Below are 16,033 nucleotides of genomic sequence, written 5' to 3'. Positions count from 1 at the left end.
TTATTACATCTCTGAGTATGCCAGTTCTCTGCAAACTTGTCCTCCTGAACCAGTTATTTTAGCTGTCAGGTACCTTATGTACTCTCCATAAAAAATTATAAACTATGGCCCATCAACCAAACCTGGTCTGCTGCCCCCCTCTGTAATACTCTCTGTGGCTGCTTTCATGCTGCAGTAGACAGAGCTGGGCAGACCTGAGCAGGTGTGAGAGACCCTCCACACCCACATGCCTAAACTTTGCTTTCTGGTCCTTCATAGAACAAGCCAGCTCGGCCCAGTGCTTTCCCTGTCGGCAGTCTCACATAAACACTTGTATCCCTGAAATGAATGCCTTCAGCTTACCACTTCCATCTGCTAGTGCACTGATTCTGACACCCAACTTGGAAACCATCTTTGCTTTGCTGCATCTCTCTACTTCTCTACACTAAGCTCACTTCTAACATCTATTCTCTAACTCAAAGCACACCCAGAGTCCACGCGCATTTCTCCAACACCACCATATTGCAGTACAAGTTCTCCCCAGAACCCTATCACTTTTCACCCACTGACTTAATGCATCTTATTTCTTATAGCAACTCTATAGTTGTTATTCACCTTTTTAAATGAAAAAGATTAAGTGTTAAAAACTGTTTGCATAAAGAAAAAAACCAATGTGTGGAAATCTCTAAAGTATAATCTCTTAATTATAATATATGTTCTTTGTCCATAATTGAGGCTTATTTGAGAAAAGATTACATTCTTCCCTATATGATTTCAGATACATTTTTTCAGATAAGAACATACTTCAGTAATTGTATCTAAAAACCTTACACTAAAGAGTTACTTTCTTCCAAACTGACAGTCTCAAGGTGTTCACTAATTTTCTTATCTAATCATCAAAACATGGACCTCCATGTATGCTTAAGTCATATACCAAGTTTTCCAAAGCCAACAGTGTTGTAACATGCTTTGTTGTTAGCACTGTGTTCATGCTCAATGTGAAATTTTTGTCAACTTTAAAAACAAAACAAAACAAAACAAACAAACAAAACAAACCACTAAAGGGTATGGTGGTTTGAATAGGAATAGCCCCCACAGGCTCATAGACTTGCATATTTGAGAGTGATACTATCAGGAGATCTGGCCTTATTAGAGTAGGTGTGACCTTGTTGGAGAACTGTGATACGGGGGGTGGGCTTTGAGGTTTCAAGTGCTCAAACCAGGCTCAGTGTCTCTCTCTTCCTGCTGCCTGTGGCTCTGGATGCAGAACTCTCAGCTCCATCTCCAGCACCATGTCTTCCCACATGCTGCCATGCCACCCGCCACAATGAGAATACTAAACCTCTGAACTATAAGCGACCCCAACTAAATGTTTTCCTTTTTAAGAGTTGCCGTGGTCATGGTGTCTCTTCACAGCAACAAAACTTTGACTGAGACACAGGAACATCCCTCCCTCTCTCATCATTTCAAATTCTGGACCCATGACTTGGTAAGAAGATCTGGAATCAGGCAGGGACTGCACATGTGGGCACTGTCCCTACCTGTCAACTACCACCTCACCCTGGGTTAAAGGTCTTCAAATGTATTTTCTCTATGGCTTCATGCACAATTAAAATGCTTGTTTGTTCTGTTTTATGTATTTCAAAGACATATATTAGAATTTTCTGTGTTCAACTGTGTGTATTGCTCTTTTATGAATAAATATTATTTATGAACATGTTTCTCTGACATTACACATTTTCACTAAATACTTAGGCTCAAAAGTAAAACACATCTCTTTTATGAAATGAAGTTGCTCTCATGAATTGAGTGACAAAAACCTGCATGTCTCTTTACTCGTACCACTTTATCATACAATGTTATATTCTTTTAAAAAAAAATGTTTTTTTGAAGGATTCTCAAAATGGTGCTTTCTTTTCTAATTCTGGCTGCTTCTGGGGGATACTGTAACTTACCACTACAGGTCCTGTTGTCGGCATTCAGAGAGTAGTGGGCAGGGCATCCACACACAAAACCTCCAACTGGCACAGCCAAACAGAGGTGGGAACAGTGCCCATTGCTGGAGGCACATTCATTCCACCCTGCCTGCCGAGAAGAGTGAAAGACAAGGATGTCCATCACATAATCCAAATGGCCCTGGATGATGGTGCGGTTTTGGCCACTGGTTTTGTTGGCACGCTCAATGCTGCGTCGGCTCCAGTCAGTCCAGTAGATGTAATCTTGGTACTGAGTTAAGCCAAAAGGATGAGGCAAGTCATCTGCTATAACTTCACGGTTGAGTCCTATTTCAGGAGAGTCGGTAGACAAGGGAGAGGCACAAGTATGTGAGGAACAAGTGTCTTTGGGGGGGAAAAGATAATATATGAAACACTGTATCTGTAAGCAATTTAAAATAGAATAATTCATTTAAAATCAATTTTAAAAACAGATAAGTCCTCTGAAATTAGTCCTCTGTAGTCTGACCCCATGCCTCAAACTCAAACCCCTCTATAAATCACTAAGGTTCTTTTAACCTCCTGCAGTCTATTTTGATTTTGTTTTTATTTCCTCTACATGAAAACTTACAGTTCAGTATTCTATTCTCCCTTCCACAGAAAGGAGGTAAAATGCATGTACACATCAGGAGTACATAAATGTCAGCACAGAGCCAACAGTAATAAAACTTTGCCTAATAAACTGCATGATAAATCCAAGTAACTAGGTGACTATTAATGATAATAAAAAAGATGCAATTTTAAAATAGTTGCTGACATGAAGCAACAGCAACAATGTCTAAACAATGGGGAGTGGCAGCCACTGACTTCACATAAATGCACCATTTACATGAAAGAGTAATGAAGCTTACCAAGCATGTTTGAAGATTCTATTAAATTAGTGTCCAGGTCTGTCCAGTAAAGCCGCCTTTTAGCATAATCAATAGTTAGGCCGTTGGCTCGCCCCACATTTGGAACTAATGTTGTGCGTTCACTTCCATCCATAGCAGCTCTGTCAATCTTAGGCTTTCCTCCCCACTCAGTCCAATACATAAATCTGGGTTCAAAACAATGGAAATATTTAATTTGTATTTAATTTTCAAAAGAAAAAGGGTCACAGTAACTGAATAAACTTGAAAAAATATATAGTAAATGGACAAAACAAAGTCATGGCTACGATTCTTCCAAGTATTTAGTCATTTCCAACTAATTATATTTCTTGCATTCCAATAAAGATGTGAGTCATGCAGCTCTCCTTGGTCTTCCCAATCAATTTGTTCCACTCAGACTTAAGAACTGGAAACAAACCAATGATTTCTTTACTGCAGCATTAACATTTATAAAACTAGTATCAAGAAAAGGATTGACCATCTTGTCTAAGAATCTGCTTCATTTTACTAAAATACCTTTCTACATTTCTGATTGGAAACAGCTTAATTTTTTAAATATTGGATCTACCTTCCAACTTGTATAATCAATCAACTTTCTTCAAAAACAAGCTGCAAGAGCACACCAATGTAAAAATAAACAGTGCCTTTGAAAGGCTCACATCAAAGGTAAAGCCAGAAAATATATTTGTACAGTTCACGAGAGCACACTACACCAATAAGCACATCCTAGTATGCTGGCTGAACAAGTAAACACAAGTGCTAATATTTTTACGACATTTTAAAATACTTGTTTACTTACACATTATTTTTCTGAGAGTTCACTTTAATCTTAGTGCTCCTTGTAGCTTTTTATATATGGAAGGCCAAAACAGCAAAGAAGTATGAAAACTCCATGCTTCCCAGTCAGTTACACAGCTTAGCTAGAACTGGAGCCTTCCTCTTCACCGAATGCTTCCAAGCTGAGCTGCTTAGCTGCTCCTGCCCCTTTAGCACTTGGCCTGGGGAAACGACTGCATATGCTGGCTCTCATGGATGCTCAGGGACAGACATTCACTCAGCATCCCATCCGCCACTGCTCCACCCGGTAGCAATTCATTTGCTACGAATACGCTCTCTGAAAACTAGGGGTGTCCTAAGCTTTGTTTGCATTTATTCTTGTCAGTTGAGAGCCATGTGCACAACACGGCAATCCACAGAAATACAACTATGATAGAAATTTCACACTTGCCAGCAGCAACATATACTAGAGTTCCTAGTTTTGAGCACTGAACTTATCTGATGGGCAACTTGTGCTTAAAGCAAAGATCACCATAACCCGCTACAACTTCTGGTAGACAGAGAAGCTGTCCTTCATGCGGCCTCCCACTAGATGAACAAAGATCTAACAGTGAACTTAAGTTAAGAATGTCATTAGAAGCTATTTTCTTCCGATGTCTCAGGTGCTAACATAAAACATGCTGACTCCTGTAATAAGGACCATCTAACCCTGAGAAAAAGTGTGCTGTAACGAACGGGTGAGACTATAATGGTTTTCTAAATTTACAATCAAGACTGTACCAACTACCCACTTTTAAATTAATGGGTATCCTAAAATGCAACTTTTGGGGGCAAGGCCTTGGGTTTGATTACCAACAACATACATATCCATACAGACACACACAGATAAAATGAATGTACTTTCTAAAATTCACAGCAACCTCCCTACCTGGGAGGGGAGATATTCTAGTAACCCCCTGACACTAAAATAGTAGTGTCAGATATACAAATCCTACATAAACCAATGTTTTTTCCCCTATACTCACCTATGATAAATTTTAATGTGTAATTTCTCCCCAAAAGGTTAACGACTAATAAAAAAATAGGGAAAAATATAAAGCGTAATTAAAAAAAATTAAAACTTATGATCTGCTCATTTCTTAAATGCTTTATCTAATATTTCTCGACCATTTGGTAATTAGAATTGTGGAAATCAAAACCAGATTGGGAGTTGGAAGCCCACGTTAGTGTGTCTCAGTATAGAACACTGTTGTGATGGGTTTCCGATAAAGGTCCGGAATCTACATAGTGGAGGGATCCATGTAGCCAGTGTTTGGTACTTTGTAAGTGCTTCTTTCTTCCATTCCTCTATCCTTTCAACCCCCTAACACTACATAAGAGAGAAAAAAGGATAGAAAGGAAAGTAAAGAGATCCCTGAATAAAGCCAGAGGTTAGAAAGGGGGAAATGTTATTGTTAGACAACTTCCTGCTGCTCAGGAGTGTTGAGTTCCTCTGGCAAGTTTGATCTCTGACATTGGGATATCTAATTTCTTCTTTTTCTTGTTTCTTCTTCTTATGTACAACTACTTAACAAACCACAACCAGCCTTTCCGGCAGTGACAACCGCCTACAAGAACATGCCTCTCGCAAAGGACCTCCTTCATCCCTCTCCAGAAGAGGAGAAGAGGAAATAGAAGAAAAAGTGCCTGGTGCAGAGCCCCAATTCCTACTTTATGGATGTGAAATGCCCAGGATGCTATAAAATCACCATGGTCTTTAGCCATGCACAAACGGTAGTATTTTGTGTTGGCTGCTCCACTGTTCTCTGTCAGCCTACTGGCAGAAAAGCAAGGCTGACAGAAGGATGCTCCTTCAGGAGGAAGCAGCACTGAATGCACCTGATTCAGGATGAGTGGGAGCCATCCCAATAAACACATTTTGAATAAAAAACAACAACAACAAAACCACAACCAATAGTGACAAACACCAACCAACCAACAACCCACAATGCCTCCGGGGCCCTAGCATATACACCCTCTAAAAAGTCTCCAGAATTCCAAATGTCACACAATTGAAGAAACTATATGTAGCTGGCAAAATCACAGCCCTGCCAGAGCACCTGGCAGGTCATAGTCAGCTTCTGCCAAACAGCCCCATATCCCCACACCTAAGGTTAAAATGAAAACATATTCCTACAGTATTTCTGTGTTTTTTTAAGATACCCAAACTCAAAAGTCTTACTAGAGATTTGAGAAAGAACAAGCAAATGTAGGAAGATGATAAACATTCAATATATTAATACTGATCAATAAGTATTTTATTATGAAATCTATTTCATTTTCTTCACTCAATGTTATAATGACAAAGTAAATTTAAGGAACGAATGATTATTAAGTAGCAAAATAAATATGAATGCCTTGGTTTTGGGGGTTCTGTTTATTTTTGAGACAGGTTCTCAATCTGTAGCTGGCCTGGAACTCATGGTGTAGCTGAGACTGATCTTGAACTCCCAGCAATGCTTCTGCCTCAGCATGCCAGGTGCTGGTCCTACAGGCATGAATCACTATGTCCAGCAATTACTGGTTTTAAAATAAATCTTTCCTATCATTTAGTTGTCAGGTTATTATAAGCATTAAGAGATCAAGGATATGATCCATAACCACTGTGTGATGCAGCTATTAAGAGCACATACATAAAGCTACTTACCCTTCAGCAGGATCCAATGCCAGAGCTCGGGGACTGTCAAGGTCCTTCCATACCAAAACCTGTCGGTGCTGTCCATCCAACTTCGACACTTCAATGCGATTTGTTCCTGTGTCTGCCCAATACAAGTTCTTCCCAAGCCAGTCTACTGCCATGCCTTCTGGATAATCTAAGCCAAACTCTACCACATGTTCCAGTGCACTGCCATTCATGAAAGCTCTGCTAATAGTCTGCAAAAATAAAATTTGCAACTAAAACACATGGCTTAAGGTTAAAGCATGATCCAGAAGTCTAGATCTTATTGTTGGTATAAAGATGCAGAAGTGGCAATTTTTAATAAATGCAACTATATTTTAGCATCAGAAGGATACTTCTGAAGTAGTTAGGAATCAAGATTATTTTTCCTAGTAAGGTAATAGAATGGCTGATTAGTTTTTTGTGTTTTTGGATGGTGTGGTTTGTATGTTGGATATGCACAGGCACAGGGGAGAGAAGAACACTAGGTGTCTTCCTCCACTGTTCTTCTCTATATTCCTTTCAGACAGGGTCTCTCTTTGAACCAGAAGAGCTCTAGAAGTATCTTGTGATCTACCTATTTCTGCTCCCCAGCATTGGAACATGCATAGCTTTTTACATGTGTGCTAGGGATTTGAACTCAGGTCATTATGCTTACAGAGCACACATTTTTACCCATGGAGCCATTTCCTCACAGTGAGTTTTCTTTGGAAATTTCAAGGTAATCAAGTGAGTAAGAGGGGAAGAGAATGTTATAAGCTTACTAGTAGTCAATTTTCTGAAGACACCTGAAAGTATGCTAGGTCACTGTGTCAATTCAGTCCTCAGCCACCTCTAAACTTATAAAACAAACAACCAACTTCTGTATTATCATACGGTTTAAAACCCCATAAAAATTAAAAGCTAATAACAGATGTTACACTCGGCAAGTTCTAGGCCACGGGAGGTACAAGTAGTGAGTACCTGCAGATACTCGCATCACTACAGTGCCCTGAGAGACGGTGGAGGCTCGTCTATCCTCCCCCATTCAACTAGTAGATTGTTTTTTCTTTTTCTTTTCTTTTTTTTAAGTAGATTTTCTTAAACACACTAGAATCTAACTGTCTGGCTCCAACATCTCATGTTCTTTGCAAGTTAGAAGTATACAAACATTATCTGAAATAAAACTACAATCTAGAATATCCTCCAGATTTTACAGTCAAAAGTTTCCTCTCACTATCTCAGTAAGCTTCTCAATATTAACTCTAGAAAAAAGAAAGCACAAGGAAGCCATAATTTACAATCAGTATTTTCTACTACAGTCAGCTTGTATAAGCTGCTGTATATGAATTCAAGTTTTCGCTTTCAGCCCAGCATTAGCACTTCACACTTCTTTGCTAACCTTCAGTGATATATCAGTCCAGTAAATTCTGTTGTCTGTGACATCAAAATCCAAAGCAGAAGCTTCTTTGACACCAGTGAGAGGGATGGCCACATTATTATTGTTTGTTTCCAAAGATATGCGTCTGATATCTGCTCTCCGGGAAAACAGAAGGAAAGCCTCAGGAACAATGCAGGTCTTCATGTCACTGATGAGTTCAAAGCCAATGGGACAGGCGCATCTAAGTCCCTGAGGCCTATAGAGGCAAAGATGGCTACATCCTCCATTTTCCTCAGCACAGGGATTGGAACCTAAAAGAAAATGTTACAAAAGGCATAGAAAATCAACACATACTCACTTTTAAAGTAGGACACATTTGGTTCTTAAAGACATGACTGTGTTGGTCCTGACCTAGCTTCAGCTCTATTTTTACAAACAAACATTATCAGAACTATCCATCAGTGAAAGTATGAACAAATTTATATATGAACAAATTTTTATAAAGTAAGCTTTAAAGTAAGTGCATTACTCATACTGTGAAGTCAGAATACTAAGCAGGTATAGTAAAGATGATTTTAAACTGCTTTAAACACCAACAATTCACTTTTACATGCAGCTGACTCTCTTCACCTTTTGTAGACCTGGTTTCTAGTTCTAAGAAATTCTGGATGCCTCACCAATGACTCTGTGAACACTTGTGGCTTTCAGTCCCATGAGGTCAGGCAGCTGATCTATGATGACCTCCCTTTCTGCACTCCGCTTGTGTACTCTTTCGATGCTCCGCCTCTGCCAGTCTGTCCAGTAAACATAGTCGCCCAGCAAGGTGAACCCAAATATGTGAGGAATTTTGTCTTCCACCAGCACTCGCCTCCCAGTGCCATCAGTATTCATGACCTTCAAGTTTAAGTCAGAAAAGAAGGAGGACTGGGTCAGTACTTAATCTTTGAATGTGTGTAAAATGGAAACTCCTACCAACTACTGCATCAAAATCCAAATCTTCAAAAGTGCTGCTAAGACAGGTCACAAAACACAAAATTATTTAATAAGAATGATTTAAAACATTCATCTTAAGTTCCTATTTAACCTCTTTTTCTCTAATTTCTTATTATTCTTCCTCTAAAGGTTTTCTGGTAAGCTTAGATTTAGCATGAAACTCTTCTTCTGAATGACTAAAAATTAAACAAATTATCATTAACTTAAGTTCACATGGTTTTCTCATATTATAACGTATATACAAGCTTTTCTGTTCACATTTTATTTCCTCTTTTAGAGTCTGGCATTTTTTTTCCCTAAGGCCATCAAAGTCATGCCTATTGTAAACAGAGTTGATGCTTTTAATTTTGTTATTTAAGTAACAACTACCACCAAAAATTTAACAAAAGGATAAAATGTCTCAGTAAATCACTCTTTTGAGGTCCTTATTAGAAAAATACTGTACCTGGAGCCTGCAATTCCCTATGTGCAAACACATTTCAAGAATCAAGGCTACACTCATTCTTCCCAATCACCCAAGAACAGCCATGTATTTGTAACAACCTGTATTAACCTTGTTTTGAAAGATGGAGAAGCTTTCTAATGTTTAACACTGTAAGACTGCTACAGTTTTAAATGTTACAGTTTAAAACTGTTACAGTTTTTTAAGGCTTGTGCCTTAAAAAGCATCAGATATAATCTTATATGTAGTTATTAAGTCTTTATTCCATAAACTCAGAAAGAAATATTCCAAGGAACTAAGGATATACCAGGGTGTCTAGCACACAGGAAGCCCTGAATTCAATCCCTAGGACTCTCAAGAAAAAAAGAAAGAAGAAGAAGAAGAAAAAAAAAAAAAGACATAGTGGTACATATGCCTAGAAGATTAACACTTGGGGAATAGAGGCAGGAAGAGCAAAAGTTCAAGGGCATCATCAGAGTATATAACAACCTAAAAGCAAGCAAAGGATACCTGAGACAGAGGAGGTAAGAGTGTCCCAAGTCAGTCAGTACTGTGACTGTCTAGAAGGGCAGCAGGTGTCACCTTGTCTGTCTTCTCTAGAAGTTCACATTTGCTGAACCTCCATCAAAGAAACATAGCATTTGGAAACTGACCAAATAAAACAGTGCTGTACCCTTGTACTATCACTCGCAAGTTTCAGTAATATTTTATGTATCTCTAAATGAGAGATTATAGTAGTGTATCTCTATCAGATACAGTGGCACTATTAGACAACCATATATAACAGTAAATGTTTTCTGAAGATCAAAAACTAAACACTATCCATGTCCTTCATGTAACACTTACTGAAGTTAACATCTGATTTGAAAACACAAAAAAGCTTAGACTTTTTTGAATATTCACATTTTAAATTGGTCATTCTTTGATAAAACTTATGTGCAAGTAATATTCTTAAATTATTTTATTTTTTTAGTATGTATGTCTGTCTGGGTGTTAATATGAGCATGCATATATAAGCACATGCATACAGGTGTCAATGGAGACCAGAAGAGGGTGTAGGATCTTCTGCAATTGGAGTTACTGGTAGCTCTCAGCCGCCCAATGTGAGGGAACCAAACTCTGGTTCTCTACAAGAGTAACAAGTGCTTTTAACTGAAGAGCCACATTCCTATTTCAGGTAAAATATTAAAATAGTGTATGACAGTAAAAGACTAAGCAGTGAAAAGGAGTCAGTTATTTTCTTCTGTGTGTTCTTGCAAGAGCCTCAAATTTCTTCTACAGTCACTACTCAAGCACCTAGTAAATAGTTCAGTAAATGGTAAGCAGCTTTTAAACTGGGGACATGATGAAATGAATGCTTCTATCACAAACAAGGCAAAGCAAGAGAAACTACGTTGTTTGTACACCTAGCTTATAAAAAAACAATTCATACTCTTTTAACCTTAATGCTTAAAGTGTTTACTTTTAAACTCTTAGATTCACCTACTACAAAATGTGTGTTATTCATTAAAAAACAAAACAAAATAAAACAAAAAAAAAACCACGTACCTACTTGAGAGGACTAGAGGGCACAAAGGCATAAAGAAGTTACATGTAGGAAGAATATTACAACTGTGATTAAAGGAAAAAATTAAAAATTACTGTGGCAGCTACTGTCGTGTTTGTAAAACCTTGCTCTTCTCTCTCCAGCTTTCACAGTTTGCTCAGGCTCTTAGAAGCACAGTCTGTAATATACAGAGGGCTTGAGCTCACATTTTAGTTATTTTAGTGTTCTTTTTCTGTGACAGGATCTCATAACAGGGCCCAGACAGCCAAACTCAAGATTCTCCGGCTTCAAGGACCCTGGTGCTGAGATGACAGCTTAACTACACTTTTAAAATATCACTGACCATAATCCTAAACTGCTAGAACTCACCTGCGTAGAGCTCTCAAGCCAACTCCCCCAACAGGCAGAACTCACTCATACAAAGTTCTCACGCTCCTTCCCACAGTGTTACTACTTGAACCATAAATGTTAAAACCACGGAAAGGCTACAGCAGGACACCATGGGCCAGGAGAACTGATACATTCTCCATCCCCTTTTAAGTCAGAGAGATAGAAAGTACTTTTGGCCCTATTCTCTTATTGCTCACAATTTTGGGACGAAGACTTTTTCATTTACTAGACATCCAAACTGAAAAAGTGTCTTGGGCAGGGGAAGCTTTCTTAAAACTCTGCACTTGTCCTCATCTTATAAAGATTTAGTCTTATTATTTTTAACTGTGTGTTTGTGTCTGCATATGGGTATGTGCACATCAGTGCAGGTACTCAAGGAGGACAAAAGTGTCAGATCCCCTGGAGGTGGCGTTACAGACCATCGTGAAGTTGCTGTGTGGGTGCTGAGGAACGAACCTGGGTCTTTTAGAAGAGGACCATTTGACACTTAGTCCACCCTGCACTGAAGTTGGAACCCAGGGTTTAACGTACACAGGCGAGCACTCTATGCGCCATCACACATTTTAAGAATCTCCTCCCAGTACTTCCAGGAGTTCCCTTGTGCTTTAACATAGCATCTCAGGGAGTGTCCACAAATGGAATGATTCTGCACATCCACTGTTAATCTGCTGTTCTTATTTTGTTGGCATATTATTTGCATATTATCTGTGACCACAGCCATTTCCTCTTATCACTAATTCCTTTAACTTGCTGTAAACAGATTACAAATGTAACTCAGATGAAGTAACTACTAAAAATGACCTCCAACTCCCATCTTGCTTTCCTAAGTTTCTATGTTCTTTGCACTTCTTTTTAACCTTCAATATTCTTAAACACCTACTGAAACTCTACGAAGCTTACTCAGTAAAATCTGATTCTATTTCTTTTGTATTATGAGGTTGCTTTTCATTTGTTTATTTCACTGGTTCCTTTTGTACTTTTTTTAAACCATGGTTGCATATTTTTCAAGATTAATGGATTTCAAAGATCCTACTGACTCAACCAAATTACTGCTGTTAATTTTATGTAGAAAAGTGATTTAGGAAAACATCTCTGACAGCAATCTCTGATTTCCAGGTACACACAAACACATACCCAGAAAGGAAAGGAGAGAAAGATAGGCCGGGGGGGGGGGGGGGGCGGTAGGGAGAGAGAATATCTGTAAGTTCTAGTCAGTCTATGATCTGATTAGGATATTAACATATATGTTTTGTCAGAGGCTCCTGTTAATATAGCCAAAAGGTTTGGAACCCTCCAGATTCCTGCCTTAGCCTCCAGAATGCTAGAATCATAGAAATGTTAGCACACCTGGCTTTCTGGGTAGTTTCTTTTTTCTTTTCTTTCTTTCTTTTTTTTTTTTTAAGATTTTTTTTTAAAATTTAATGTGTATGGATATTTTGTCTACATGCACAAATATATGTACCACGTATGTGCCTGGTACAATGGATCCTCTGGAACTGGAGTTACAGTTGTGAGCTGCCCCATGGATGCTGGGAATTGAACCCAGGTCCTCTAGAGGAGCAGCCAGTGCTCTTAACTGCCGAGCCATCTCAGCAGTTAAAAGAGGCCCCTCTGCTTCTAAGGCAGTATTTCCACCCGGCTCTGCAGGAAAATGCACTATTATCTCATCTAAAAGTCATGTATACACAAAGGTAAATATGTTCTGTATTAAGAGATGCCCACCCCATCCTATCACAGGGCATCCTACACAGAGTACTAAATAATCTGTATTATCAAACTTTTTTTCTTTCCTTTCCTTCCCCCACCCACCAAAGACAGGGTTTCTCTATGTAACAACCTTGGCTGTCCTGGAACTCATTTTGTAGACCAGGCTGGCCTTGAACTCAAGAGATCCGCCTGCCTCTGCCTCCCTTATCAAACGTTCTTATAAAATTATGGCATACTAAAACAAGTCTGGTTTGGTTTCATGACTAGTATTATTGCTATCTTTTGTTTTGTTTTGTTTTGTTTTTCAAAACAGGGTTTGTCTGTATAGCCTTGGCTGCCCTGGACTTGCTCTGTAGACCAGGCTGGCCTTGAACTCACAGTTCAACTCACCTATCTCTACCTCCCTGAGTGCTGGGATTAAAGATGTGTGCCACCACACCTGGCTGCTTTATTGCTATCTTAAGTCAATTATCTCACATTATACTACATTTGATAAATTAAACTTATTTGCTGGTTACATTCAGTGAATTTGTTGGTCTAAAAAGTACAAACTGATAACTAATACCGAATGCTGTAACACACAATTTATAGTTGTACTTCAAAAACGTTACAGGATCTACCAAGTTCTTTCTTTGAGCTCTATCACCCTCTGTCGTTTTGCCTGACCACCTGGACAGACGAACAGCTTCAATACAGCATGGCCAGGGCTGTGGCGACAGCTCATTCAGTAAAGTGCTTATCTGCGTGAGCAGGAGGACCTAACTTTGCTCCCCAGAAACTGCACAAAAAGCTTGTATGGTGGCACACACTCAGCCCAGCACTGGGAAAGTGGAGACAGGAGGACTCCAGGGGCTTTCTGGCCAGCCAGCAGCCCACTTGGTGAGCTCCTAAGGCTCCCTGCCTCAAAAACCGGGAGAAGCACGCCTGAAGTTGACTTCTGGCCTCCACGTTTACCCACACATACCAGCAACAACACGCAAAATAGAAATAAAAATTTTAATTAAAAGATGAATGACTGGGGACTGGAGAGATGGCTGTGGTTAAGAGCACTGGCTGCTCTTCCGACGGACCCTGGTTCTATCCCCAGCATTAATATGGCAGCTCACAACCCTCTGTAACTTCAATTGCTGGGAACCTGTGCCCTCTTATGGCTTCTGCAGGCACCAGGCATGCAAGTGATTTATAAACTTACGTGCAGGCAAAATACTCATACAAATAAAATAAAAATAGCACATTTTTTTAAAATGGATGATTGGGTATGGATCTGGATAACAGGCTAAGAATGAAACTGAAAATCACAAATAAAATTAACAGAAATCACGACTCAAAATGACTTTTTTAAATCTGCATCATCTATTCATTAGTTACCCTTCCTCAATTCCGATTTTTTTTTAATTTCAAGTAATCAGTAAATAATAGTGACAGAAATAGTTAAACTGAGTTCACATTCTCTACCACTCACTGGATAGCAAATGAACCACTAACACTGATTATTCCAAAAGTAATTAAAATAATGTTCAATCTGTGAGTCAAAGGTACACAGTAGGTATTTAGTAAATGTTACTTCCAACTGGTTAAAATTTATTTTTCTGAAATGTTTTAATACCTAAGTATAAACAGATAAATTTAATTACAAAAATGTGATGCTATAAAATACAAAGAACATAAACATAAAAGAATATGTGGAAATAAAGAACTGAAATAACCACGCTGTTACAGGTAAAATTAATACAGGCCCATGATGTCCTGACAGCCAGTGAATAACTGTTCAGCTGCAGGCTTGTTCTTATTTCCTAACTTCAGCTGTTTGCTTTTGCTAGTTAGACATAAATTACTAAACAAAATGAGCATTTCGCCAACTTGGTGGGGTCTACTGCGACTTTTCTACCCATCTCTTCCTAAATCAAACATTAATAAAATGCAGCTAATTCACCCAAAACGTCACCAAAGACACGATGAATGCTAAGGCAAATGAGAACCAGGCTGGTCAAGGTGAGCTGTATTTACAGTCAAACCACAAGCATATACCCTCTTTTGTGGACTAAAGAGAACAGGGAAACCCCTCAGCAAACAGTAGCTGAAATTCACCTTGAAGAATTAGCATTTTGACAAAGAGACAGGGTATTTCTAGAAGAAAAGAATTAACATATGTTAAAGTCACAAAGTTAAGGATGCACTTAGTATGTCTTCTGAGAGATTCCACCAGACGTGCTCTGACTGAAGCAGAAAGAACAGCATTGCTAAAATAAGAGCAACCATACAGCAATGCTTTAAAAGTCTTTAAGAAGAGTGATGTAACAAAGCCATAAGCCAGGAGAACTTAACTGGTCACTGTCTACTCAATGTTAAAGCTACCTAATTTTAGATACAGAATTATGGCTACCAAAATGTGTTCCACTTCTGTGACATTGGTAATACAAGTTTAAAAAAAAAAAAAATCTCCCATCTAAATGACTTGGGGCCAGCTGCCACCTATAATTACTTTTTTATATATTTAGAAAACGTAACACAATGTATTATTTCACATGACATCTCTATTTCATTGCCAGATCATACTTTTTTCTCCCAAGTAACAACAATAACAAACTAAAACAAAATAATAGCAACAGTCACAAAACCAGCATCCCCCACAAAGTGAGGCAAAGAACAGCAACCTCCCAACACTGTCTCTGGTTAGATTTCTTTCCACCAGCTAAAGTAGCAAAAAATATGTCAAGCCTTCCATTTTTTCTGGATCTCAGAAATGCAGGCAGTGAGGTCCTTGACAAAACAGAGCAGGTCTATATCTGACATGCTCTAAGTACCCACAACAGTCTCAGGAGGAAGAACTGCCAGGAAAACACACATATATAGAAAGGGGGGAGGGTTGTTTGTTTTATTTTTTTTAAAGCAACATCTGGCAAAACAGTAACCACAAGTAAGTCTTAAGAGCTTTAGAAATTCAAGTTATTGGAAAACCGCAGCTAGCTTTGATGACTCTGTTCTCAGACACACTCCTTCCAGCTACCCCAATCCCTGTCCCTTCTCTCACGAAGAAGCTACAGAATGTGGTCACCTACACAAGAGCAAGCCCAACAGGTCAGACAACACCCCAACAGGCAGCACTAAGAGGACTCAGCAGAATTTCAAAAATAAGAGACATGAAGGTAGGAGATACACTGAAGTATGTGTAGGGGGTTGAAAGCTGGACATGGATCTGTATATATACATGTATGTATGTATGTATGTATGTATGTATGTATGTATGTATGTATGTATGTATGTATGTATGTATGTAT

General features: G+C 38.8%; 1 protein-coding gene and 1 pseudogene across 1 annotated transcript in view; one reads left to right on the top strand and one right to left on the bottom strand.

Moving 5' to 3' along the window:
- Lrp6 (LDL receptor related protein 6) overlaps positions 1–16,033 on the bottom strand; it is a 123,492-nt gene that overhangs the window by 37,096 nt on the left and 70,363 nt on the right. Inside the window, exons 8-12 of the mRNA XM_055610892.1 lie at positions 8,355–8,571; positions 7,699–7,988; positions 6,306–6,532; positions 2,825–3,009; positions 1,935–2,261 (exon numbers count right to left, since the gene is read on the bottom strand). Of these exons, the coding sequence (XP_055466867.1) occupies positions 1,935–2,261; positions 2,825–3,009; positions 6,306–6,532; positions 7,699–7,988; positions 8,355–8,571 (1,246 nt within the window). The remainder of the gene's footprint in view (positions 1–1,934; positions 2,262–2,824; positions 3,010–6,305; positions 6,533–7,698; positions 7,989–8,354; positions 8,572–16,033) is intronic.
- Positions 5,231–5,492, top strand: LOC129679614 (40S ribosomal protein S27-like; annotated as a pseudogene).

Source organism: Psammomys obesus, unplaced genomic scaffold (assembly GCF_907164565.1).
Source record: "Psammomys obesus unplaced genomic scaffold, mPsaObe1.curated_primary_1811, whole genome shotgun sequence".
Classification (NCBI taxonomy): domain Eukaryota; kingdom Metazoa; phylum Chordata; class Mammalia; order Rodentia; family Muridae; genus Psammomys; species Psammomys obesus.
Note: the sequence above shows the minus strand (reverse complement) of the source record. Positions and strands in the feature narration are given on the sequence as shown.